General features: G+C 44.4%; 2 protein-coding genes across 3 annotated transcripts in view; both read left to right on the plus strand.

Moving 5' to 3' along the window:
* LOC113746131 (leucine-rich repeat and fibronectin type III domain-containing protein 1-like protein) overlaps nucleotides 1-10,348 on the plus strand; it is a 201,293-nt gene extending 190,945 nt beyond the window's left edge. Inside the window, 5 exon segments of the mRNA XM_074527724.1 lie at nucleotides 2,692-2,875; nucleotides 2,969-3,206; nucleotides 3,288-3,555; nucleotides 8,428-8,474; nucleotides 9,620-10,348. Coding sequence (XP_074383825.1) covers nucleotides 2,692-2,875; nucleotides 2,969-3,206; nucleotides 3,288-3,412 — 547 coding nt within the window. The 3' untranslated portion in view covers nucleotides 3,413-3,555; nucleotides 8,428-8,474; nucleotides 9,620-10,348.
* A 1,294-nt stretch (nucleotides 10,349-11,642) lies between these two features.
* On the plus strand, nucleotides 11,643-20,128 carry LOC113746130 (scavenger receptor cysteine-rich type 1 protein M130-like). Of its 2 annotated transcripts, XM_027280725.1 has the most exons (11): nucleotides 11,643-11,953; nucleotides 14,008-14,040; nucleotides 14,114-14,359; nucleotides 15,122-15,424; nucleotides 15,503-15,805; nucleotides 16,248-16,326; nucleotides 17,559-17,794; nucleotides 17,873-18,178; nucleotides 18,335-18,661; nucleotides 19,153-19,247; nucleotides 19,561-20,128. In XM_027280725.1, exons 1-11 carry the CDS (start codon nucleotides 11,800-11,802, stop codon nucleotides 19,666-19,668), a joined length of 2,190 nt encoding a protein of 729 aa, XP_027136526.1. In that variant the 5' UTR covers nucleotides 11,643-11,799; the 3' UTR covers nucleotides 19,669-20,128. The 2 variants fall into 2 exon arrangements, with proteins under 2 accessions (XP_027136526.1, XP_027136527.1); XM_027280726.1 differs by lacking the exons at nucleotides 16,248-16,326; nucleotides 17,559-17,794; nucleotides 17,873-18,178.
* The last annotated feature ends 3,287 nt before the right edge of the window (nucleotides 20,129-23,415 follow it).

A 23,415-nucleotide genomic window follows, 5' to 3' on the forward strand; every position in this document is an offset into this window, starting at 1 on the left:
AAATGTGCTCGTTAAACGCATTGTGCTTTAAACACAGACACACAGTGTGATCGTTCACAGCAGGTCTGTCAATCATCTGTGAGAGCCTCAGCATGAAGGTTAAAGGTCACAGAACAACAGCTGACCAGGCTCTGTTGACAAAGTGACGAGGATCATAACACTGAACATGAACAAAATAAAACCACCTTTTCACTGTTCGAACAATCACCACGTCTGTAATAAATCCATAGCTCTGAGTTAGATGTTAGGTGTTTGTTTTTGCCACTGACGAGCTCCGTTAGTTCTTCTGTCCTGACAGCATCGTGCAGAGAGAGATCGACCTCTTCTCGAACCACAAACATGTTCCTCACCAGACTCCATGGACAAAAACTGTTTTACCGGCACACGTAACGTAACCTCAGCCCAGGTCGAGATTCAGGCTCAGATTGTTATTCTAACCCTGAAAACACACAGCATGCAGAGTGGCTGCGTACTCCGCCGTCCGCCAACTCACACATGATCCGTTTGTGATGCGCTCAGGTGCGTCTCCGCCGGACACAGGGCGTCGCGAGAACGCACGAGATCTCGTTTGATAATCATAACCGTGTGATATTGGTGGCTGTAGTCTCTTTGACTCCTGCGATGGCATTCCATTTTGTATTTTGTAGCTGATTTCCTTCCCCCCACGGTCTACGCCGTGCTGAATTTATGCGCCGTGCTCCGGTGTCCGTGAACCGGACGCCACAGTCGTTCAGACAAAGATCTCGTTCACCACCAGACTCCATTGACAAAAACTCATGTCACCCACCATTGTAACTTCACTCCTCCGTTTCTCTTTCTGCTGTTCCAACAATCGCCAACTCTGGTCTGGTCAAAGTCAGAGTTAGATATGAAACATATCTTTACAAAGACGGAGCAGAGGAGGCTGAACGAGGCATCTGTGTGTGTGTGTGTGTGTGTGTGTGTGTGTGTGTGTGTGTGACGGCCTCGGGCCTTCGTTTAGTCTGACTCACGATGTTGCAGCAGTTTTATAGACCCCCTCTATAATAGAGCGACCGTCATACACTCACACCATCGCTCCATCTTTTCCCTTATACCACATAGAAACACACACACACACACACACACACACACACACACACACACACACACACACACAGTCGAGCAGCAGGTCAGGCTCGGCTTTATAATCCCATTCGCTGTCTCGTCACCTCGGCTCCAGTGTTGATAAATAGGCCCTGCACCTGAATAATATATAGGACACACACACACACACACACACACACAGGGTGTGTACACCTGCAGGAACACACACACACACACACACACACACACATACACACACACACACACACACAGGTACACACACACACACAGGGAGTGTACACCTGCAGGAACACACACACACACACACACACACACACATACACACACACACACACACACAGGTACACACACACACACAGGGTGTGTACACCTGCAGGAACACACACACATGTGGAGAATACAGATTTAAACATAACACACTCCGTCAACAGATTGTTCGTGTTTCTATAGATCGTCCAGTGAAAATATTTTATAATTCTTTAATGTAATTTAAGAAAAAGAAAAATACCTTCAAGTATTTTATACTATATAATATTTTCTCTGTAGAAAAATGAGAAATAACTTAATTATTTGTGTGTTAAAAATACTTAAAATAAGAAGAAATACTGTTATTTTACAGATTTCCCCTGAATTATTATAAATAATGAAGTGACCGTACACATAAACGTAAAACTAACAAGAAAAAGATTAAACTGTTTATTTATATAAAGAGCTGCATATTAAATTACAGATAATTACTGTCATGTTTTACATACATTTGTATGTAAATACTATATAAATAATGTTGTAACTTTCTTTTTATTTTATTGTAATTTGTTATTATTTGCATGATAGTTAATAACGGTCTGGTTGTTCATTTACAGGTTTGTAATTTCACTATTTTATTATTTTTGTAAATCATTTTGTGATTTTTCTCTATAAAAATTAAAAAATCTGTTAATGTTTGGTGATTATTGGCATAATATTTAAAATAACATTTGGTTGTTTAATTTAAAAAAGTTTAATATATATTTGGAAAAACTGAAAACTACTGTAAAGACTTTATTTTATTTTAAATGTTTCAGTGTTTGATCATTCCTGGTGATCGTTGTTATTGTGTTCATCATCTGTCCGTTGTTGACTGAATGGAGTTCTGCCCCGGTTCAGGTTCTGATCCAGGTCTCTCCACCTTCGTCTGTTTCTCTTCGTCCTCCACTGTGACGTGTCTTTATTTTTCCTCCCTCGCCTCCTTCTCCATCTTTCTGTCTCGCCTCGTCTCCTCGTTGTTTCCTCTCCTTCCCGCCGTCGTTCTCTCTTTAATCTCCACCTCGCTACACCTTTTGATTCTCAGGTTGGAAATTGAAAGCGCTTCATCCACCTTCGTTCCCTCCGTCTCGTCCTCTCTGTGTATTTTCTCTCCACTTCAATTTTCTCCTTCAGCTTTAATCTTTTGTGTTGTTAGAGAACTCCCGCTCTTCTGTTCAGCTGAAGCTTGTGTCGGATCTCTGCCTGGAACAGAAGTCGTTACGACCGACAAAGACGGCGTCAGGGACAGATCTTCAGTCTGAAACCTTTCCCAGACGTCCACTAAATAAAATGAATCGTCTTTGTCTCTGTCTCATTCAGGATGATCCCCGCCAACCACAAGTACTTCCTGCTGAGCGACCTGGCGTCGTCGCGGGACTACGAGCTTTGTGTTTTAGCCGTTTACGACGACGGCATCACGGCGCTGACGGGCACCAAGCTGGTGGGCTGCGTGTCCTTCATCACGGAGAGGGAGTACGGAGGCTGCCACTCCATCCGAGACCAGGTGAGTGTGTCGATGTTCGCATGAACTCTGCGTCTCAGAGGTTTGTTGATGAGGTCAGACACGATGAAACCATCTGTGTGTTTTTTCCTCCAGTTCCTGGGAGGCACCATGATCATCATCATCGGCGGCATCATCGTGGCCTCCGTCCTCGTCTTTATCTTCATCCTCCTGATGAAGTACAAGCTGCACAGTAACCACTACAAGCAGAAGGCCGCCGCTCGCCAAGCCAACGTCTGCTCCCAGACCAACGGAGGAGGAGGTGGAGGAGGTGGAGGAGGAGGTGGAGCCAACGTCCTCGCGCTGCCTCCGTCCTCGTCCTCTGCAGGGCAGGGTAACTGAGCGACGCGTGGACCATGTGGCTCCTCTTTGTCGTCGGCTCCTGATAACCTGACTCCATCTTGTTGTCTCTTAGGCGGAGGTGCTAATAAAAACTCCCAGCCGTCATCGTCAACGGAGGGGATGGGTGGAGCTTCTCTTCGAGGGACGACTGTAGTGGACTTAAACCCCGCCCATGACGATGACGCCATCTCCCAATAACACACAAGAAACTGTCAATCAAATCCACAACCCACCAATCTCTAAGTCCAAACCAATACTCCACTTCCCTCCCCCTTTTTTTGATTTGTTGCTGGTGCCTGGAGCCAAACTCCACCCGACGCCGAGGAGCAGCTCCGTCATTGGTGAGTAACTCCTGCTGTAACGGGGAGGGAGGTGGGGACCAGCGAGTCGATTGGTAAACCTGGACGTAGTCTCCGTGACGTCCCTGCAGACTGTCTAAAACCTGGACGTAGTCTCCGTGACCACAGACTGTCTAAAACCTGGACGTAGTCTCTGTGACGTCCCTGCAGACTGTCTAAAACCTGGATGTAGTCTCCGTGACGTGTCCCACAGACTGTCTAAAACCTGGACGTAGTCTCCGTGACCACAGACTGTCTAAAACCTGGACGTAGTCTCCGTGACGTGTCCCACAGACTGTCTAAAACCTGGACGTAGTCTCCGTGACCGCAGACTGTCTAAAACCTGGACGTAGTCTCCGTGACGTCCCCGCAACGGTCTAAAACCTGACGGTAGTCTTTCGTGACTCCCTGCAGACGGTCTAAAACCTGGACGTAGTCCTCCGTACACAGACGGTCTAAAACCTGGACGTAGTCTCCGTGACGCAGACTGTCTAAAACCTGGACGTAGTCTCCGTGACGTGTCCCACAGACTGTCTAAAACCTGGACGTAGGCTCCCGTGACCACAAACTTCTAAAACCTGGACGTAGTCTCCGTGACGTCCCCGCAGACTGTCTAAAACCTGGACGTATGTCCTCCGTGACGTGTCCCAACAGACTGTCTAAAACCTGGACTAGTCTCCGTGACCACAGAAGGTCTAAAACCTGGACGTAGTCTCCGTGACGTGTCCCACAGACTGTCTAAAACCTGGACGTAGTCTCCGTGACGTGGTCCCACAGACTGTCTAAAACCTGGACGTAGTCTCGTGTGACCACAGACTGTCTAAAACCTGGACGTAGTCTCCGTGACGTCCCCGCAGACTGTCTAAAACCTGGACGTAGTCTCCGTGACGTCCCGCAGACTGCTAAAACCTGGACGTAGTCTCTGTACGTCCCCGCAGACTGTCTAAACACCTGGACGTAGTCCTCTGTGACGTCCCCGCAAGACTAACTTCGGTTGACGGGATGATTTCTTCTTTACGTCTCGCTCTGAGTTTGTTTGACGAACACACGTCGTTATTACCTTTTATTACTTCCTGCCTGTCTCCTCCAACCTTGGGCAAACATGCTCCACCCAAATACAAAACAGGTTTTCCTCTCTGCGTGTCCTCCCCCCGTCTATAGTCATTAGTTTGATTTTAATGAGTTGTTGTTTTGAAGCCTTCCTCCGCCTCCTCCTCCCTCCTCCTCCTCCTCCTCCTCCTCCCTCCTCCTCCTGTAATTTCTGAGTTCAAGGTCGTTTTGTTTGTCTCTTCTCCTTCACCGCAGCTTCTTTCTTCGTCTTATCTTGTGATATTTTCTGCTTCCAATTCACTCTCAAATTGAGATGTATACCCTGTCGTGGAGGTATCTATCAAAGCTCTGGAGGATTTTCTCCTCTTCACACAAGATGAGCGGTCTTATTGGCGGTGAAGGAAAATGTGTTATGGTGGAGTCGATGGATGGAGCGTGATGCGGGCGCTGTGGGGGTGAGCGTCTCGTTCTTCTTTGAGGTAACGGGACGGTGCGTCTTTTGTTTCCTAAGATTTTTGGCTTTTCAGCTGTATTTGAGAGAATAGTGAATGGTGACAGGAATGGTGGAGAGCGATGGGGAAGCCTTGTACGTGGGGCAGAGCACCAACACCCCCTCTTTGTTCTCTTAAATCTGTTTTTTTACGAGCACACAATGTTTGTTCGCGTGTTTTCTGTGTCAGTATTTCGAGCCCGTACTCCTGAATCTGGACCAACAATACAAACAAAAGAAAATCAACTTTGAGGTATTTTCTGGCGCGCACTCGTCTGACGCCGCCGGAGCGGTGTCCGTGAGTTGGTAGTAGCTAAAAGCAATTAACTGCTACTAACTGATGGCCATGACGAACCAGACCGGGTTCTAGCACGGCCTCTGAGACCCACAGGGAATAACGTTACACTACCAAAGTGATTTACAGATTTCAGCCCGGGACGCCAGGAGCCAAACCAGCAAGAAAACCACCTGCGGGTAGAGGCTGCGGTTCAGTTCTACTGTTAGACTGGACACTGCTGGTTCACGTGTTCTGTCTGCTGTGTTCGCTGTTAGACTGGACACTGCCGGTTCAGAGGTCTTCGCTGTGTTCGCGTTTAGACTGGACACTGCTGGTTAGAGGTTCTGTCGCTGTGTTCACTGTAGACTGGACACTGCCGGTTCAGAGGTTCTGTCGCTGTGTTCGCTGTTAGACTGGACACTGCCGGTTCAGAGGTTCTGTCGCTGTGTTCCGCTGTTAGACTGGACACTGCCGGTTCAGAGGTTCTGTCGCTGTGTTTCGCGTGTTTAGACTGGACACTGCCGTTTCAGAGGTTCTGTCGCTGTGTCACGGTTTCAGGGGTTGGCCTGTGGGGGGGGGGGGGGGGGGGGGGGGGGGGGGGGGGGTAGGAGCGGTGGGGGGGGGGAGGGGTGCCGTGGTCTGTTAGACTGGAAACTGCCGGTTTCAGAAGGTTCGTCCGCTGTGTTCGACTGTTAGACTGAGAACTACGGGTTCAAGGTTTCTGTCCGCTGTGTTCACTGTTAGACTGGACACTGCTGGTTCAGAGGTTCTGGTCGCTGGTGTTCACTGTTAGACTGGACACTGCCGGGTTCAGAGGTTCCGATCGCTGTGTTCACTGTTAGACCTGGACATAGCCGGTTCAGAGGTTCTGTCAGCCGTGTTCACTGTTAGACTGGACACTGCTGGTTCAGAGGTTCTGTCGCTGTGTTCACTGTTAGACTGGACACTGCTGGTTCAGAGGTTCTGTCGCTGTGTTCACTGTTAGACTGGACACTGCCGGTTCAGAGGTTCTGTTTGGTCATTAGAAAGTAGATGCAGACACTAAGTTCAGGATTTCTCTACCATCCGCTGTTACATTATACAATATTATTTTAAAGCGACATTACATGGAAGATTTGTGATTTGTCTGTTAACGTCAACAAATGACCGACACCCAGTCCAAAGTCAAAGCTAACATTTCTGTAAAACATGTCAGATATTTTGTGTTATTTATAGCTTGTGTGGTCAAAATATGTCGTAGGTGTGAAAATATTCACAGTAAAAGAAGCATTAAAGGATTCCTGCAGAGACAGATCCAGTTCTATCTCTGCTCAAAGCCAGCACACGTTTATAAAACCTGGTCCAGCACTGGAACGTGTTTAAAAGAACATAAACCAGAAGAATGACCAAATCTGGAGGAAAAATGCGTAATCCTGAGGAATTATGTCCACATTGGATGATCCCACACATCCCTCAGGTACAAAATATACACAGATATATTGTACAGCAGCCTGATTGGACACCCAAACACATGAATACCAGCTTCACATGCATTTAACACACGCGTCCATTACCTGCAGACAGCGTCACTGTAAAGCTACGAGGCATTATTCATGACGCCGAGCAGCAGGAAACTGTTGGAGGCCGCCGCAGAGCTCACACTCAGAGTCACAGTGACACCCGGTGGTCACTCCACACAGTGACGTGCTTTTATTTTTACCCTCATGTATCCAGGGAAGGTTTTTGCATCCACACCCGGAGCTGAAGATAAGAAACAGGATGTTCAGACGCCTTCATGAGGATTTATGAAGGTTTAAAGAGAAGTCACAGTGTTCCCGTGATAAGAAAAACAAGTGCCGTGATATCTTTTCTCCTAACAACGAAACAATGGTCTGGAATCTGGAAATCTACGGCGTATAATTCACCGTGCAACACAAACATCATGTGATTCTCCTAAATGAGGTCCAACAGGTCGCGAAAGACAAGATGGTCAAACAAGTGGAAGGGCACCTAACACGTCTGTAATCATCATCCCACATTCAGTGTGACGAACAACGTCTAAAACATTTATATCAAGACAAACGAGCTGCAGCTTCGAAACGATGCCAACAAGCAGATGATGAGGAGAGAGGAGTGACGACAAGGTGGACAAAATGTGGACAAAGAGGACAAAAGGGGACAGTGATGAGGAGACAAACGTCCAGGAACATGTCGGGTTGATGTAGCGCTCTTGTTGGCCACCGTAAAAGAACCATGTTTCATTGGATTTGGTGGAACTGTAGCTGCTCCAGAAAACATTTTCTCCCATAAAATCTGATCCAGTTTCACCACGATCGGTGAAATCGTGAACGGAGGACGGACCAATGAAAGATGAGTTTTCTTGATCGATAACCACTCTGTCTCTCTCTCTCTCCTCGCTGAGCTGTAAATTCTGGGATTCAGTTTTCTATTTACAGACTTCTCCTCGTCCTCTTCGTGTCCAATCTCCTCCCTCCACCTCCTCTCCATCCCTGAGTTTTCATTTTCTCTCCATCCCTCTTTATCCCTCCATCTTCTCTCGTCAATAACTGTGTCTAGAGGCTCAGTGACTCATCTGTACTCCTCTCTCTGTTTGGTTGCCTCTTTCTCTGTCTCGCTAACTAAATATGAGTCCATAATCCTCCCTTCTGTCTCTAGGTGTCTCTCTGTCTCTCTCTGTCCTTCAGTAACCATAAACACACCTCGTCCTCCTTTTATCTGTATCTCTGCTTTCTTTCCACAAACAACCAGGAGATTAAAATCACTTCATTTCAGTCGAAGTGTTCATGAAGCCAGCGGCAATGTTAGGCTGCGAATTATATTCAATGGCCTCTCCATGAAAACAGAGTTTTCTCTGGATGTGTGTCCACAGGTTTTATTTTATTAGTTTGTTGTCTCCAGTGTCGGAGTGTAATCCCACTGTGGTAACTATGTTCCGCTGTACTCGAGTATTTGTTGATTACATTACTTCCGATCAAAAACTAGCGACTTTTCTAACAGAATCTGTGCTTTCGTACAATAATCAGTTTGAGCTTTAACTCGTCGGTTTTGTGTTTTTCAGATTTACATTCAGCTTCACAGCGCTGGAGGGTGAAGAGGCGGAAGAAGGTGAGATCTTGGTGGAAACACAATGAGCATATTTTAACGGAGAGAGCGAGAGAAGGAGGAAGAGGAGAGCAGCCATTAGCAGGCCTGCAGTCTGTCTGCCTCTAAGTGCTCTGTAAATATCGCCTTAGTAAACAACATTATTCCTCTTTATTGGGCCATTACATAACGGCTGATCTCCCACAGTATGCAGATTGGTGTCGCTCCATTATGTAAGCTTTCTTTGTTTTTCATGACTTCCTCCTCGTCGCTTCAACACGTTCTCTGGCTTCGTTTTGTCTCTCGTTCAGTTTTAAAGCAGCAGCTCTGTGGAGACTGACACGTGCTGCTCGCGTCCAATGTCAAAAAGAGAACAGATGCACGTGCAGACGCGTCCCAGATGCGTCTCGCCGCTCGGCTGCATATTACTCGCGCTCACACATTGCGCAGTGGACGGGCCCGGTGGATCGTGGGGGTTACTGTAGTTCGAGTTCCCCCTACTGGCATTAAAGTTGGACTTCTCCTTTACCAGGAGAGTCTCTCTATGTGCCACAGTACAACTTTACCATCTGCTCTGTTTACCAGACAAGAGATGCCGTTTGTTTGCCCACGGTCTGTGTTTCAAGTACAAGTACAGAAGTGTCTGTGGGCGTGAACGAGGTAGTTTCCGAAGTATCGGCAGAAAATGCTGAATTCTGTCACTGAGTCCCCAGTACTAAAAAAAGCAGATACTGTGGGAGGTTTGTTTTAGTGATTGTGGACATGGTGGGAGAGAATAACTGCACTCTTCTTCTGTTGATGTTTCAAGTGTTCAGGCTTAAAAACATAGAGCAAGAACCATGTCAGGCTCACGGCCCCACTGCTAAGTGTCAGCATCTCCTTTACTGGGACCGAACACAACTTTTGAACCAGCAGTGAGCAGCAGTCTAACAGGGAATACAGCAGGATACCGAGGTGGTTTTCTTGCCAGGTTTGGCTCCTGTCCTGTAACTTATGTAAGACTTCCTAACCCTAACCTAACTTTCCTGCACATCCAAAACTCAAAATGTGCAATCTGCAAGTACTTATACGCCATCCCGTGATACCATGTTGATCGTCAACATAATTTAACTGTAATCAATCAATCATTCAGTCTATCTCTACCTGTCCTTCTCTCTCGTCTCCTTCAGGTGCCCCGATGGGTTGCATGGTCCTTCTCGTGATCCCCGTTGATCAGGTATTCGACCCAGAGACGCACCCTCTAACGCCGGCCCACACCAGAACCAGACGGGATGTGATGTGAACATCCCACGGGGCAGCTAGCGGAGGATAAACAGCCTACCTGTCGACATGCAAACGTCTCCACACTGCTGGGAGAGGACATGTTGGATGTGGGCCAGGCTCCGGGCTTTGAACCCTGCTCGTGTTCGGTGCTTAACTGGGAGCTTGAAACGTCGGATCAGAGGAATCAGAGCGAACACGGCCTGGGATCACTTCTTCTTTTCTGAAGGAAGTATCCGATGATCTGACGGGGCTTTAAAGGGGCGTCGGGTGGATTTAGTCTGATTCTGACGGTCGCGGACGCTAAACGCTGCTCTCATCGGATTACTTCAGATTTGGAGAAAACACATTTTACAAATTTTTATTTTTTTTTCCAGGAGGTTCTCGTTTGTGGTACGTCCAATGTTCGTTGGGCACCTCTCCTCTCTTTCCCCAGCATACAGTCATATGCCAAAGGATTACTACAGTATTATGACAGCATAATAACAATATCGGGAGAATATGCAGACTTCTCTAAGCACACCTCTCTTAGCAGTCGAAGAGAAAATACATGTTGGGCCTTGGAGTGAAAACACGAGCACACTGTCAACGTCTTGTCTCAAACGCATCAATAACAACAAACTGTCAAACCTCTCTGGCACTTTACTCGTCTGTTTTCATCTCATCTCTCTTCCCTCTCTCTCTTTCTCTTTCTCATTTTCATGAACAACTGAATAGTATACTCTCCAGTATTACCAATCTAACTCTTCTGGCTCTGAATGACTTAGATAATGTTGAAATAATCAGTGTGTTTGCGTCCATGGTGGATTGATTCTCTCTATGTCGGAGTATTAAAACAAAAGAAAAAAAAAAAAAAAAAAAAAACTTGGTGTCCCGAGAATGGAGCCTTGAGGGACACCGGCGAGGATTCACTCGAAGCCAAACTTAAAGCACAGACGACGTCCCGGCTCGTACATTCGATGGTGAAAAATGGTGATGTTCTGTTTGACACTGAAAAGCAACTGAACCCGTCCGATACAATGGTGAACTTTACCATAAGTGTTCCTGTTACTAAAAGCTGGCGCTCGAGATCGTTAAATGTTATTAAGCGGTTTTAAAAGATGGCCAGCAGAACTTGCGCTGTCCCGTCCCCCTTCTTCCCGTCCCCCCTTTGCCGTTTGACAGTGTCTGTGTTTGTATGTGACATACACCTTACAGTCTTCGATGGTTTGATACCCATGATTTACTTTGAATATGACAAAACAAATGACCACGATAAGGAGAAAAACACGACAACATGCGAAATGGGGATTTTATGCTTTCATAGATACAATTATGTGGATTTATAATGAAATAAAAAGGTATTTTTCTTGGAAAAAGTGTGTGTGTGTGTGTGTGTGTTAAAGTAGCTGTTTGGAAGTATTGTCTCTAATTCAAGACTTCTCTTTTATTTCCTAACATATTTACTGTGATTGTAGGTTCCTGCTTCAGATGCAACCAATAACTGAATGCAGGAGACAGCAGAGAAAAGCCAAATGTTATGTAATGAAGTTTGATTTCCTGAACCACAAAGCATTCATCTACATGAAAAAAAGTCTAAATTCTCCAATGCAACATTGACTGAGACAGCTGGGACCACCTAACTACCTAACTAATACTAGCTCTACGTGTTACCTATGTATATATTGACTTGTCATGTCTTGGTCTGGGTCTTGACTTGGTCTCATCTGGTCTTGTCTTGAGTCTCGGTACACTCTGGTCTTGGTCCTGACTTGGCCTTAGTTTAGTTGGTGTTACGATGGCCATATAGGAGCTGGAAATATCGAGATCCATGGGCAAAATGTGGTCCTGGCAGTGGCTCTTGTTAAAGCTAGCAGCCTCATGTAGTCAACTACTGGCAAACTCACCATCTCCTAGAACCTTTAAATTGGTGCACAGGTATCTAGGGAGGCTTTAAGTAAGGCTTTGTTTCCCACAGAGGTTGTTACTTGGTTAAAAGTGGCTACTAAAGTTGTAGAAACCCCTTCAAACATTTCCTGGAACAGGCAATCTGATTAAAGGCAATCAAGGAATCGTGAGACATCCTGTGTTCTCATGATGTTAAAGCATTATGAGAACACAGGATGTCAAAAAATTGAGAAACCACACTGAGCCTGATGAGCTGATAAAGACATATATGTCAAGAAACAGTCAGTGGGGAAGAGACAGTGACCAGGGGGCCATGGATCGCGTCCTGGTCGTGTTTGTGCTGCTCTGGAGCTCAGGTAAGACCCACGATCAGCTCAGATTCCTGCACTGTGTGATACTTGTCATGAATCACCAATAGATCCTTCTAAGATGATGTTTTACAGTTAAAACGAGCTGACAACACTTCCTGTTTGTTATTTCTGTTACATGACCCACCGTGCATATCTGGATACTTGAACTTTTATTTTATTTTTCTAGTCTAATTTTATTTTATTTTATTTTTATTAAGTATTTTATTGATCCACCTTGGGTTCTGTCAGCTGCTGTAATCAGTGATTCCCCACGGTGGATCATCAAAGTCGAGCTCGTCGACATTCATGCGTCTGTTTTTTCATTGATTCATTGTTTCCCAAAATTACTTTTAGAAATTAACATGAACCCATGCAACAAACCTGGATTTAAATTAGGTTTTTAAAAAATGCAGAATTCTGATTAAATAACAAAAATACATATTTCCAACTTTTAGGCTGTTCCTCGACCAATTATCAGAGTTCTTCCCATCAGAGAGACTAACATTAGAAAAGCAGAACTATATATATATATATGTAGCACCGATAATGTAATAAGTCCAATAATGTAATGTAATAAAGTTTTTGGGCAATAACGATAACATTTTGCCAATAGTGTAAGAAGTTATTACGTTATTGGCATAACATTAAAAAAAATGTTATCCGATAATAATAATACATAAACAGGACTGCATTTCTTGGAAATAAAAGATTATTTTGCCATTTTTGTGCAGTTGGCTCATTAAAATATTATATTATATATTATTTTATTCATTCATGGGTACTTACTGTGCAGTATTAATTCATTATGGTTGTAAGAGACAATTTCAGAATTATTTGTTGTTCAAAATCTTTATTTAGAGTATTGTTTATTTACTTAAATATGTAAATTCATAATTTCATGTATGGAGGAATATTATTTAATGTATTACTTAGTGGCATGTTCTTACAGTGTTGGCTTTATTATATTCAAAATGGCCAGAATGATATGTTAAGTGTCTTTGCATGTCGACCTGCTGCTGCTGGTTGTCGTACACTCAGATGTAGAAAAAGAAGTCAGGCTTATCTCGCTGAGCTCTTATCAGCGCCTCACAGCCTGATTCAGAACTTCCCACGAGTTCTCAGCACTGAGACTTTGCTCGAAGCCTGATGCCGTTTGGAGGATCTTTGTGAGGCTTTCCAGACTACGTTTATTGTTTATTGTTCCCATGTTACTGATTATATGTGACTAGAAATGAACATTGAGTGTGGATATGAAATATAATGAGGTAGTGTAAAGCACACTATACACATGCATGCTCTGTGCTAACGTTGCAGAAACATTTTATAGAAGAAATGACGCTCCGATCACTGAAGTCTGAACTGAACCTTCTTTTCTTTATTTTCACTTTTCATCATCAATAGTTTATTTTTTTATTCGTTACTAACGTTTACCCTCCAGCTGCTCCTGTTGGAGGACAGTGTGTTTAGACTGCCGTACATGTCGAGCTTCTGATTTCAGACACATTTGGAGTCTTTATCTTGTTCCATGACAGTCTAAATATCCTCTGTGACATGTTGTCCATGTGTTTGAATGACACAGTCCTTTTTGTGAAGCTCTGTTTTTCTCTGACGTAAATTAATGTACCCACATTGGTACTGCCCCCTGGTGGCTACAGCTAGTTAATGCCTCATTGTGTAAGCAAAGATTTCTTACTGTTGTATTAGGATTTAATTGTTACATTATCTGTGTAAAGACAGCAGTAACTTCATAATATTTAATCACCTGTGAACAGGCAGGAAAAGTTGTTTTCAGTTTTCAGTGTTATTTGTCATATTTAACACAAAGACAACAGAACAATGCATTGAGAGCGTGAGTTGTACCAACAGCACTAGACATAGAAGATAAAATAAGATGTTAAGTAAATATTGGAATAGAACTCACCTGTTCAAATTATATTCAGGCTTAAAGTTCTGCAGGACTAAAAGCGTGGACGCTTTCCGGAGAAGCTGTTTCTATGGCAACCTTTGTTCCAGAAATCACGACTGCTTAAGTTATGTTTGTTTTTTATGATTCTCTGCAGGTCTCCAGATAGAAGAAAGTGATCTTTTCAAAGGTAAACAAAATTAATATAAATGATGAATTGTACAAGACATTATTTGACTAATGACTCTCTCACCTGTGTCCAGAGCACAGGCTGGTGAACAGACCCAGCAGGTGTTCTGCTAAGCTCCAGGTGTATGATACTCATAACGTGGACCTGGATTTCGCACACAAGGTCTGTAGAAGTCTGGACTGTGGTTCTGTGGTTCGGACTTCCTTGGATCTATGGGGACCTCTGCCGATCATTTGGAATTATACTCGAAGTGGGATGAGACATTTTAGAAAAAAAAGGTCACCGTTGCTAACAAAACATTTGGACATCATCTGCTCAGGTGATTTTATCACTTTTATAGATTTTTTTACATTTTGTTTTCAGACCACTTTCCGTCAGTCCGCCTGTGTTTCTGGATGTTGTTGATATCTGTCTCTCTCTCTGAGTCTGAACTTCATGTAGGTGCTGCTGCCGATGGGTCAGAGGTCAGCGACATTCAGTGTTGGTTTTGCGCCTTACGTGCAGAGATTTCTCTGATTCTCTGAATCTCTGAATGATATTCAGGATTGTAGACGGTGAAATCCAGAGATTCATTCAAACTGTCCACACGGGGGCGGCATTTAGCGTTTAGCTCAACCCCATCTCTCTCCCCACATTTCCTGTCACTCTTCAGCTGTCTATCAAATAAAATCTTTAAAAAAAAAACTGTGTCCACAAACGTTCTTAAACTGTTGGTGGACGTCGTCCCATCCCTGATGTGAACGATTGAGCCTTTCGAGGACGTCGTCATCAGACAGCTTGGACTAAATTTTATGACCACCTGACACCAAACGATCGAGATGACAGGAGCGTGCCGCAACTCGAGCAAAACTTTCAGGATTTTGTACCGAGATTAGAAATTTGTCTGCGGCTGTGAAATGGTTTGAAAAGTTATTTGGTGTGAGGTCAACACTACTCAAACTACAGAGGTTTCTGATCCTGAAGATCATGCATTTATCTGTTTATGGAGATTAGAATACTACAAATTACAAACGAACACCGCTCAACTCAAAGTATTTTCATGTCTTTCTTTCTCTTTCACACTCTGTCTCTTCCTCAATAGACTCTGTCAGGCTGGTGGATGGGACTAGTCTGTGTTCAGGGAGACTGGAGCTGAAGTCTAAGTCTTGGTCCTCAGTGTGTGAAGCTGACTTTGACCAGCAGGATGCAGAGGTGGTCTGTAGGGAGCTCGGCTGTGGACCTCCTTCAGTCCTCCAGGGAGAACTCAATGGGGAAGCAGAGGCTCCAACATGGACCAAAGAGTTCCAGTGTGGAGGCAACGAGTCTGCTCTCCTGGACTGTAAGAGCTCAGACTCAGTTCAAACCTCCTGTCCATCTGGACAAGCTGTCCGACTCACCTGCTCAGGTAAAAGTTGAGCTACAGCTTTGATTTGACTCTGAAATGTGACTTCATCTGTTTTTAACCAGTTTCTCGTCTGCTCAGAGCCCGATATCGTCCGACTGGTGGGAGGATCCAGTCGGTGTGCTGGTGTCCTGGAGGTGAAACAACAAGGAGAGTGGAGGACAGTGGATGAACATACAGCTCACTGGAATCTAGAGACAGCAGATGTAGTTTGTCGTGCATTAAACTGCGGCTCTGCTGTTTCAACCAGGAGGAAAAAACAGGACTACGCCTATTACAAATGGACGATCAGATCGACTTGTCTTCTGTCCGGGTCTGCATTTAGGGAGTGTGTATATACAATGAGGGAACAATCCACTTCCAACCTGGAGGTCATTTGCTCAGGTAACACCAAATTCATCAGATGTAACAAGCTGACATTAGCTAACAGCAGCTACAGTTGGCAGCAGTTTAGTTTACTGTCCATCAAGTGACCAGCAGTGTCCAGTCTAACAGTGAACACAGCAGCCTACCAAGGTGGTTTTCTTGCCGGGTTTGGCTCCTGGCATCCCGGGCTGAGTCAGTTCAGTTGGCCACATTAGCTATGTCTCAAAAGCAGCACAGGTCCGGCTGCTGAACCCGGTTCTGTTGCCTGCAAACGGCAGATTCAGTTAACAGCAGCTAATTAGCGGTTAGCTACTTTAGCAAGTGGATCAGGAAACTCTGTAAACACAAAGATTTGAGGCGGAGCAGCATTCAACATTGGATCAACATGATTTAACATCTGTTAGACAATTAAAACTTTACAACTTTCTCACATAAATTGTCTGTCGCTGTCTTTCTGCAGACTCTGTCCGGCTCGTGAATGGGTCGAGTTCTTGTTCAGGCAGACTGGAGGTCAAGTCTGACCAGTCTGACCAGCGCTGGTCCTCAGTGTGTGAAGCTGACTTTGACCAGCAGGATGCAGAGGTGGTCTGTAGGGAGCTCGGCTGTGGACCTCCTTCAGTCCTCCGGGGGGCGCTCTATGGAGAAATAGAGCCCCAAATCTGGTCCAAAAAGTGTGAAGGCCATGAGTCTTCTCTCCAGGACTGTGTTGAGTCCGGCTTGACTAGAAAACCCTGCTCACCTGGCAAAGCTGTTGAACTCACCTGCTCAGGTAGAACAGGAGCTGCAGCTTTGATTTGCTTAAAGTCTATTCAAATGTAAGTGACTTCACTTATTTTACTCTTTTGTAACTGCAGAGCCTGATGAGGTCCAGTTGGGTGGAGAACCAAGCCGCTGTGCTGGTAGACTTGCAATGAAACACAAAGGCGACTGGAGACTAGTGACTGGCGACTTTGACCTGATGGCTGCAGCGGTTGTATGTAGACAGCTCAACTGTGGCTCTGCTACTTCATCTCAAGGACAAAGAACTGATGAGTACCAGGATAAATGGATGGTCACATCTTCCTGTGATCAGCCTGAGTCTGCAATCAGGGAATGTGCTTTGTTATGGCATGATAACTCCCCGTATGTTCAGGAAGTCATCTGCTCAGGTAACATGATCAATGTGTTGTACAGTACATTCAGTTAGCAGAGTTCTGTTTACTTCCTCATTTTGACGTCAGATAGGGAGGGACGTGATTGGTGTTTAGAATAGCTCTGCAGCTAGAAGATCCAGTTTCACCAGAATCACTGAAAGAAGTTCTAAAGTTGCTTTTGTACAGTAATCAGTGAGGCCCGTAGCAGCAGTATCCCATCCCTGATGTGAACGATTGAGCCTTTCGAGGACGTCGTCATCAGACAGCTTGGACTAAATTTTATGACCACCTGACACCAAACGATCGAGATGACAGGAGCGTGCCGCAACTCGAGCAAAACTTTCAGGATTTTGTACCGAGATTAGAAATTTGTCTGCGGCTGTGAAATGGTTTGAAAAGTTATTTGGTGTGAGGTCAACACTACTCAAACTACAGAGGTTTCTGATCCTGAAGATCATGCATTTATCTGTTTATGGAGATTAGAATACTACAAATTACGAACCAACACCTCTCAACTCAAAGTATTTTCATGTCTTTCTTTCTCTTTCACACTCTGTCTCTTCCTCAATAGACTCTGTCAGGCTGGTGGATGGGACTAGTCTGTGTTCAGGGAGACTGGAGCTGAAGTCTAAGTCGTGGTCCTCAGTGTGTGAAGCTGACTTTGACCAGCAGGATGCAGAGGTGGTCTGTAGGGAGCTCGGCTGTGGACCTCCTTCAGTCCTCCAGGGAGAACTCAATGGGGAAGCGGAGGCTCCAACGTGGACCAAAGAGTTCCAGTGTGGAGGCAACGAGTCTGCTCTCCTGGACTGTAAGAGCTCAGACTCAGTTCAAACCTCCTGTCCATCTGGACAAGCTGTCCGACTCACCTGCTCAGGTAAAAGTTGAGCTACAGCTTTGATTTGACTCTGAAATGTGACTTCATCTGTTTTTAACCAGTTTCTCGTCTGCTCAGAGCCCGATATCGTCCGACTGGTGGGAGGATCCAGTCGGTGTGCTGGTGTCCTGGAGGTGAAACAACAAGGAGAGTGGAGGACAGTGGATGAACATACAGCTCACTGGAATCTAGAGACAGCAGATGTAGTTTGTCGTGCATTAAACTGCGGCTCTGCTGTTTCAACTGGGCGGAGGAATAAACAGGATGACGCCTATTACAAATGGTCGATCAGATCGACTTGTCTTCTGTCCGGGTCTGCATTTAGGCAGTGTGTATATACGAAGGTTGTCTTTTCCACTTTCAACCTGGAGGTCATTTGCTCAGGTACCACCAGATTCATCAGATGTAACAAGCTGACATTAGCTAACAGCAGCTACAGTTGGCAGCAGGTTTATGAATGAAGTTGTAAAGTTGCTTTTGTACAGTAATCAGTGAGGCCCGTAGCAGCAGTATATTCCTGATAGACACTTCATTTTTCAGATTTGCTGCTTCCAGCATTCATCTCCTCCACCCACACTGACGGGGTTTCTGAGGCCACGCAGCAGGGGTTTCAGGTGCTCCTGGGCTCCGACTTCACCATCACCTGCTTCATCCAACCACAGTATCCAGGAGGTTCCTTCCAGCTTATGTTCACCACCTCGGCTACATCACAGAACTACACCCAGCCAGCTGTCAATCACTCGGCTCATTTCCTGTTCTCTGCTGCAAGCCACGCCCACCAAGGAGAGTACCGCTGTGTTTATCACGTCTACGTATTCTCCCATAACTTCTCTTCTGAGAGCCGGACACTCGCTGTCACCGTGTCAGGTAACTTCAATTCAACAAACAGCTCCATCTTAAACACAGAAACGGACAATCACAAGTTGAAACACAAACACAACTTTCTCTCTTGTTTGATACCAAATATGTGACATGTAGCTTTTTAAATCACCCAATTTAAATGTGGAAAAGACACCACGACCCACCACGCCCCCAGAACACAACCTCCGTCTGGACAGTGAGAGCCGGGGTAAAGACTTTCATACAGGAGACGCTGAAACCAAAAGTTAATGCTGTCAACTTGTGTTGTTACGTTGTGAAGTTATGCAACTTACCTTACGTACGTAACATTACGAAATGTACTTATTTTCACTCAAAACAAGTAGTTTTTGTTCCTGAACCAAACAGTTTAAAATGTCTTAGCAAGCTTTATTTTGAAAGTACAAAATTGACCCAAGAAGCAGTTTTTGGTGTTGTTTCATTAAACTGCTGCACATGTTCCTGTATGAAGTGATTTAATGATTGTGAATCTGTTTCAGCTTCTTTAATAGAGCTGCTCATCAGACTGGTGGTCCTGGTCCTGGTCCTGGTTCTGATTGTGGGGTCCAGTGCTGCTGTGCTTTACTACTACAAGGTACACATCAATGAAACGACTGTACGGGTGTGAAATCCAAAATTCACTTTGGTACAACAGCTTTCGAGCTGCTGTCGAAGTCATCACTTCCTGTGCTGATTTCACAATAAAAGCCTTCTAGCTTTTAAACATCTGCATCTACCTTACCTTTTTATTACTTCTGTCTTCTATCTTGTATCTTTTAAATCATTAAAGAGTTAGTCAGCATCCTGATAAAGACTCTCTGAGATTAACCAAACTTTTGGGACACCTGCAGGGCTCGGAGTTTGAGTTGTTCTGTGGCTAAAATGTATCTTCTGTGATGCCTCTGTAGGCCACCAGGGGGCAGCCACCAAAACAAGAGGACAACATGGAGCTGGATTACCTCGGTGGTGCTGAAGACTGTCCAGGTGAAGAGGCAGGAGCCCGGGGGACGGATTAGGATCCCCGAGGTCCACGACCAGATGAAGCACTCCCAACAACAACAGTCAAATCATCATGTGCCTCCACAAAAACATGCTAAATTGAATTTTAAACAATTTGAAGAGAAAATTAACTCCAGAATTATCTGTATATATGTGTGCTTTTCTTATTATACTCTTATTCTTTTAATTCATGATAAAACGTATTGTCACGGCAAACAAAGTGTTTGTTTCAGGTCTAACTTGTTGATACTCTTATCCTTTTAATTCCTGCACTGATGTTTCAAATTAAAAGCCTGTGGTTACTCCTGTCTGAACAGAAATATCCAGAAAACTGCAACATTTACTGGAAATATGGACGAATACGAAGTGTTAAAGTTCTTATTGTGATCGAGAAAAGAAGATTAATTTACCAGATTTGAGCAAATTGCCCATTTCTGTTTGTGATTATGTTTCCTTTCATTTGATTCCTGATGCTGTTTTCCGTTTAATAAATGTTTCCTCTCATTTATTGATATGACTTTTTATTATTTACTTTAGATATTTCTGTTTATTTTTTATCCTGGACTACATTTCCATGCGTCCAACATTCATGCAGCGATTCACGTGAAGGCCAGAAATCGATCAAGAGTTTTCAAATCAGACGTGAACTCATTGATAGAAATGATCAAGTGCAGATTCACACAAACATTTGTGATGTAGAGATCCAAAACCTGATTGGTGTGTTGACGTCTTGTTGACAGACTCCGTCATGTTTCAACAGTTTGTGCGTCGCGCTTTAAACAAACAAGCTGATCGAGATTGTCAGTTTTAAACTCAGAAGCTGGACTGGCTCCTCGTGGTTAGACAGTGCTAGATTGTTTCAGATTGCCTGAATTGCTGCTTCCATTACCCAGAAGAGAACCTTGAATGGTGACAGGCAGCGCTGCATGTCCTCATCACCCTTCATGAATGTCTACAGAATGTCAGCCTGTCGCTTTAACACTTTAAAGTCACATTCATGCAGCTTAACGGTATGACGTGCCGTCAAAGTCAGGTGACGTAACATAAAAACTGAGGAAGTCCACATATGGATGATGTGAGTGGATGGATTGGTCAAACAGTGGACCTTCACCCAGGAGACTGCTGTTCATGTCCTGTGTGAAACCAAAAGTCAACGCTGACTTCTTTAAAGTTGCTCCAAAGGAGAAAGACTCAGCAATGATTTCCCCATTCAAGCCTGTAGGCCTCCATCATGGGTGACTTTCATCAGACTCCTGCAGCATCTACAGCAGTTGATGGCCCCAGCCCTCTCGAACAGTAAAGACTCCCCAGCTTTTTCTATTTCTTATTTCTTCAAAGTGCCTCTCTTCAGTTTGTGACTAGGTCAGGTTCATAGATGTGAGCTCTTGTGCGTTGATCTCAACATTTAAATGAACATTTCTCAGCTTAAACATCTTCTAGCAACATCTATTACGAATTATAGAAGGTAAATGTCAGGAGCCGTCTTACATACTGTAAGGGTTCTTCAAGTTACATCAGATAAGTAACGTAACTTCAAATCTTTTTTCATTGTAATTGTACAATATGTTTGTGTTGATTTGTTCTGTACACGTGACATCTATTGCACGTCTGTCCGTCCTGGGAGAGGGATCCCTCCTCTGTGGCTCTTCCTGAGGTTTCTTCCACCTTTTTTCCCTGTTAAAGGTTTTTGTGGGCAAGTTTTTCCTCACTGGAACCGAGGGTCTAAGGACAGAGGGTGTCACTCCCTGTACAGATTGTAAAGCCCTCAGAGGAAAATGGACTTTGTAACTTTGGAATGTACAAATAAAATCTGATTTGATTTGATTCATTTGCAAACACTTTGACCACAAAACCTTCATATATCTGAGTTGTGTTCAAGACTCTTTAAAAAACTCATAACACGACTTCAACAACTTGTCACCGCATTCATCTGAAACATGATTTGTTGATTGCCAGCTTGACATTTTGCTTTTATTCAGGTTTGCTGTTGTTCCACTGCCGAAAGGGAAAAAATAATCAATCCAGTGTTCCGACTATAATAACAAGAAAACCATCCACACACGTCAGTCAATGCAAGCTTCCTTTATTGTGATACATTTTAAAAGCTCATCAACAAATCGAAGACTTAGAAGTCACTGACACCTATTACTATTTACATTGTAAAGGAACAATATGTCAGATATTTGTTGTATTAAATCAAACCATGAATATTTTGTGTCATTTTGAAATCTTCTTTGTTTTCTGGGACCACACTGTAGTGTCGGTATGGAGGACCGGGCAGGTCATGGTGACTTTTCCACACATAAATTCATTGATTATTTCCCTCGTAAAGACTCGACCTACAACACAGCTGTGGGTAAGTATTGAAGTCACGTCACATTCACATTCAGTCATTTAGCTGACTCTTTTATCCAAAGCGACTTGCAAGGAGCAATTTTGGGTTCAGCATCTTGTCCACTTGGACATGCAGACTGGAGGAGCCGGGGATCGAACCACCGATCATCTGATTAGTCGACGACCTGCTCTAAACAGACGGATCTGCTCGACTATTACTGTAACATATTAGAAGCAAAGTTACATATTGTTCCTTTAAGTACTTCGCCACATGCTCCACCACCTTGGAAGGGAAGGTGAACAGTATTCAGTGGCTGAAATCTACAGCCAGTACTTTACCAGCAGATGTCACTAAGTCAACAACTTAAATTACAACAAGTTAGACCTGAAACAAACACTTTGTTTGCTGTGACAATACGTTTTATCATGAATTAAAAGAATAAGAGTATAATAAGAAAAGCACACATATATACAGATAATTCTGAAGTTAATTTTCTCTTCAAATGGTTTGAAATTCAATTTAGCATGTTTTTGTGGAGGCACATGATGATTTGACTGTTGTTGTTGGGAGTGCTTCATCTGGTCGTGGACCTCGGGGATCCTAATCCGTCCCCCGGGCTCCTGCCTCTTCACCTGGACAGTCTTCAGCACCACCGAGGTAATCCAGCTCCATGTTGTCCTCTTGTTTTGGTGGCTGCCCCCTGGTGCCCTACAGAGGCATCACAGAAGATACATTTTAGCCACAGAACAACTCAAACTCCCAGATTTTTAAAAGCTGGAAGGCTTTTATTGTGAAATCAGCACAGGAAGTGATGACTTCGACAGCAGCTCGAAAGCTGTTGTACCAAAGTGAATTTTGGATTTCACACCCGTACAGTCGTTTCATTGATGTGTACCTTGTAGTAGTAAAACACGGTAGCACTGGACCCCACAGTCAGAACCAGGACCAGGACCAGGACCACCAGTCTGATGAGCAGCTCTGTTAAAGAAGCTGAAACAGATTCACAATCATTAAATCACTTCATACAGGAACATGTGCAGCAGTTTAATGAAACAACACCAAAAACTGCTTCTTGGGTCAATTTTGTACTTTCAAAATAAAGCTTGCTAAGACATTTTAAACTGTTGCAGTTTGGTTCAGGAACAAAAACTACTTGTTTTGAGTGAAAATAAGTACATTTCGTAATGTTACGTACATAAGGTAAGTTGCATAACTTCACAACGTAACAACACAAGTTGACAGCATTAACTTTTGGTTTCAGCGTCTCCTGTATCTCGTCTCAGCTTCAGCAGGGAGGCCCAGACTTCCCTCTCCCCGGCCACTTCGTCCAGCTCTCCCAGGGGGACCCCAAGGCGTTCCCAGGCCAGCCGAGAGACATAGTCCCTCCAGCGCGTCCTGGGTCTTCCCCGGGGCCGCCTCCCGGAGGGAC

This window comes from Larimichthys crocea, chromosome VII (assembly GCF_000972845.2).
Source record: "Larimichthys crocea isolate SSNF chromosome VII, L_crocea_2.0, whole genome shotgun sequence".
NCBI classification, from domain to species: domain Eukaryota; kingdom Metazoa; phylum Chordata; class Actinopteri; family Sciaenidae; genus Larimichthys; species Larimichthys crocea.

What these genes read in the sequence shown, in the direction of transcription:
- LOC113746130 (XM_027280725.1), top strand. Translation starts at nt 11,800, where the DNA reads ATGAGAACACAGGATGTCAAAAAATTGAGAAACCACACTGAGCCTGAT. An exon ending in CCTGGAGGTCATTTGCTCAG is followed by an intron (nt 15,806 to 16,247) that starts GTAACACCAAAT and finishes GTCTTTCTGCAG; the next exon opens with ACTCTGTCCGGCTCGTGAAT. An exon ending in CTGTGCTTTACTACTACAAG is followed by an intron (nt 19,248 to 19,560) that starts GTACACATCAAT and finishes ATGCCTCTGTAG; the next exon opens with GCCACCAGGGGGCAGCCACC.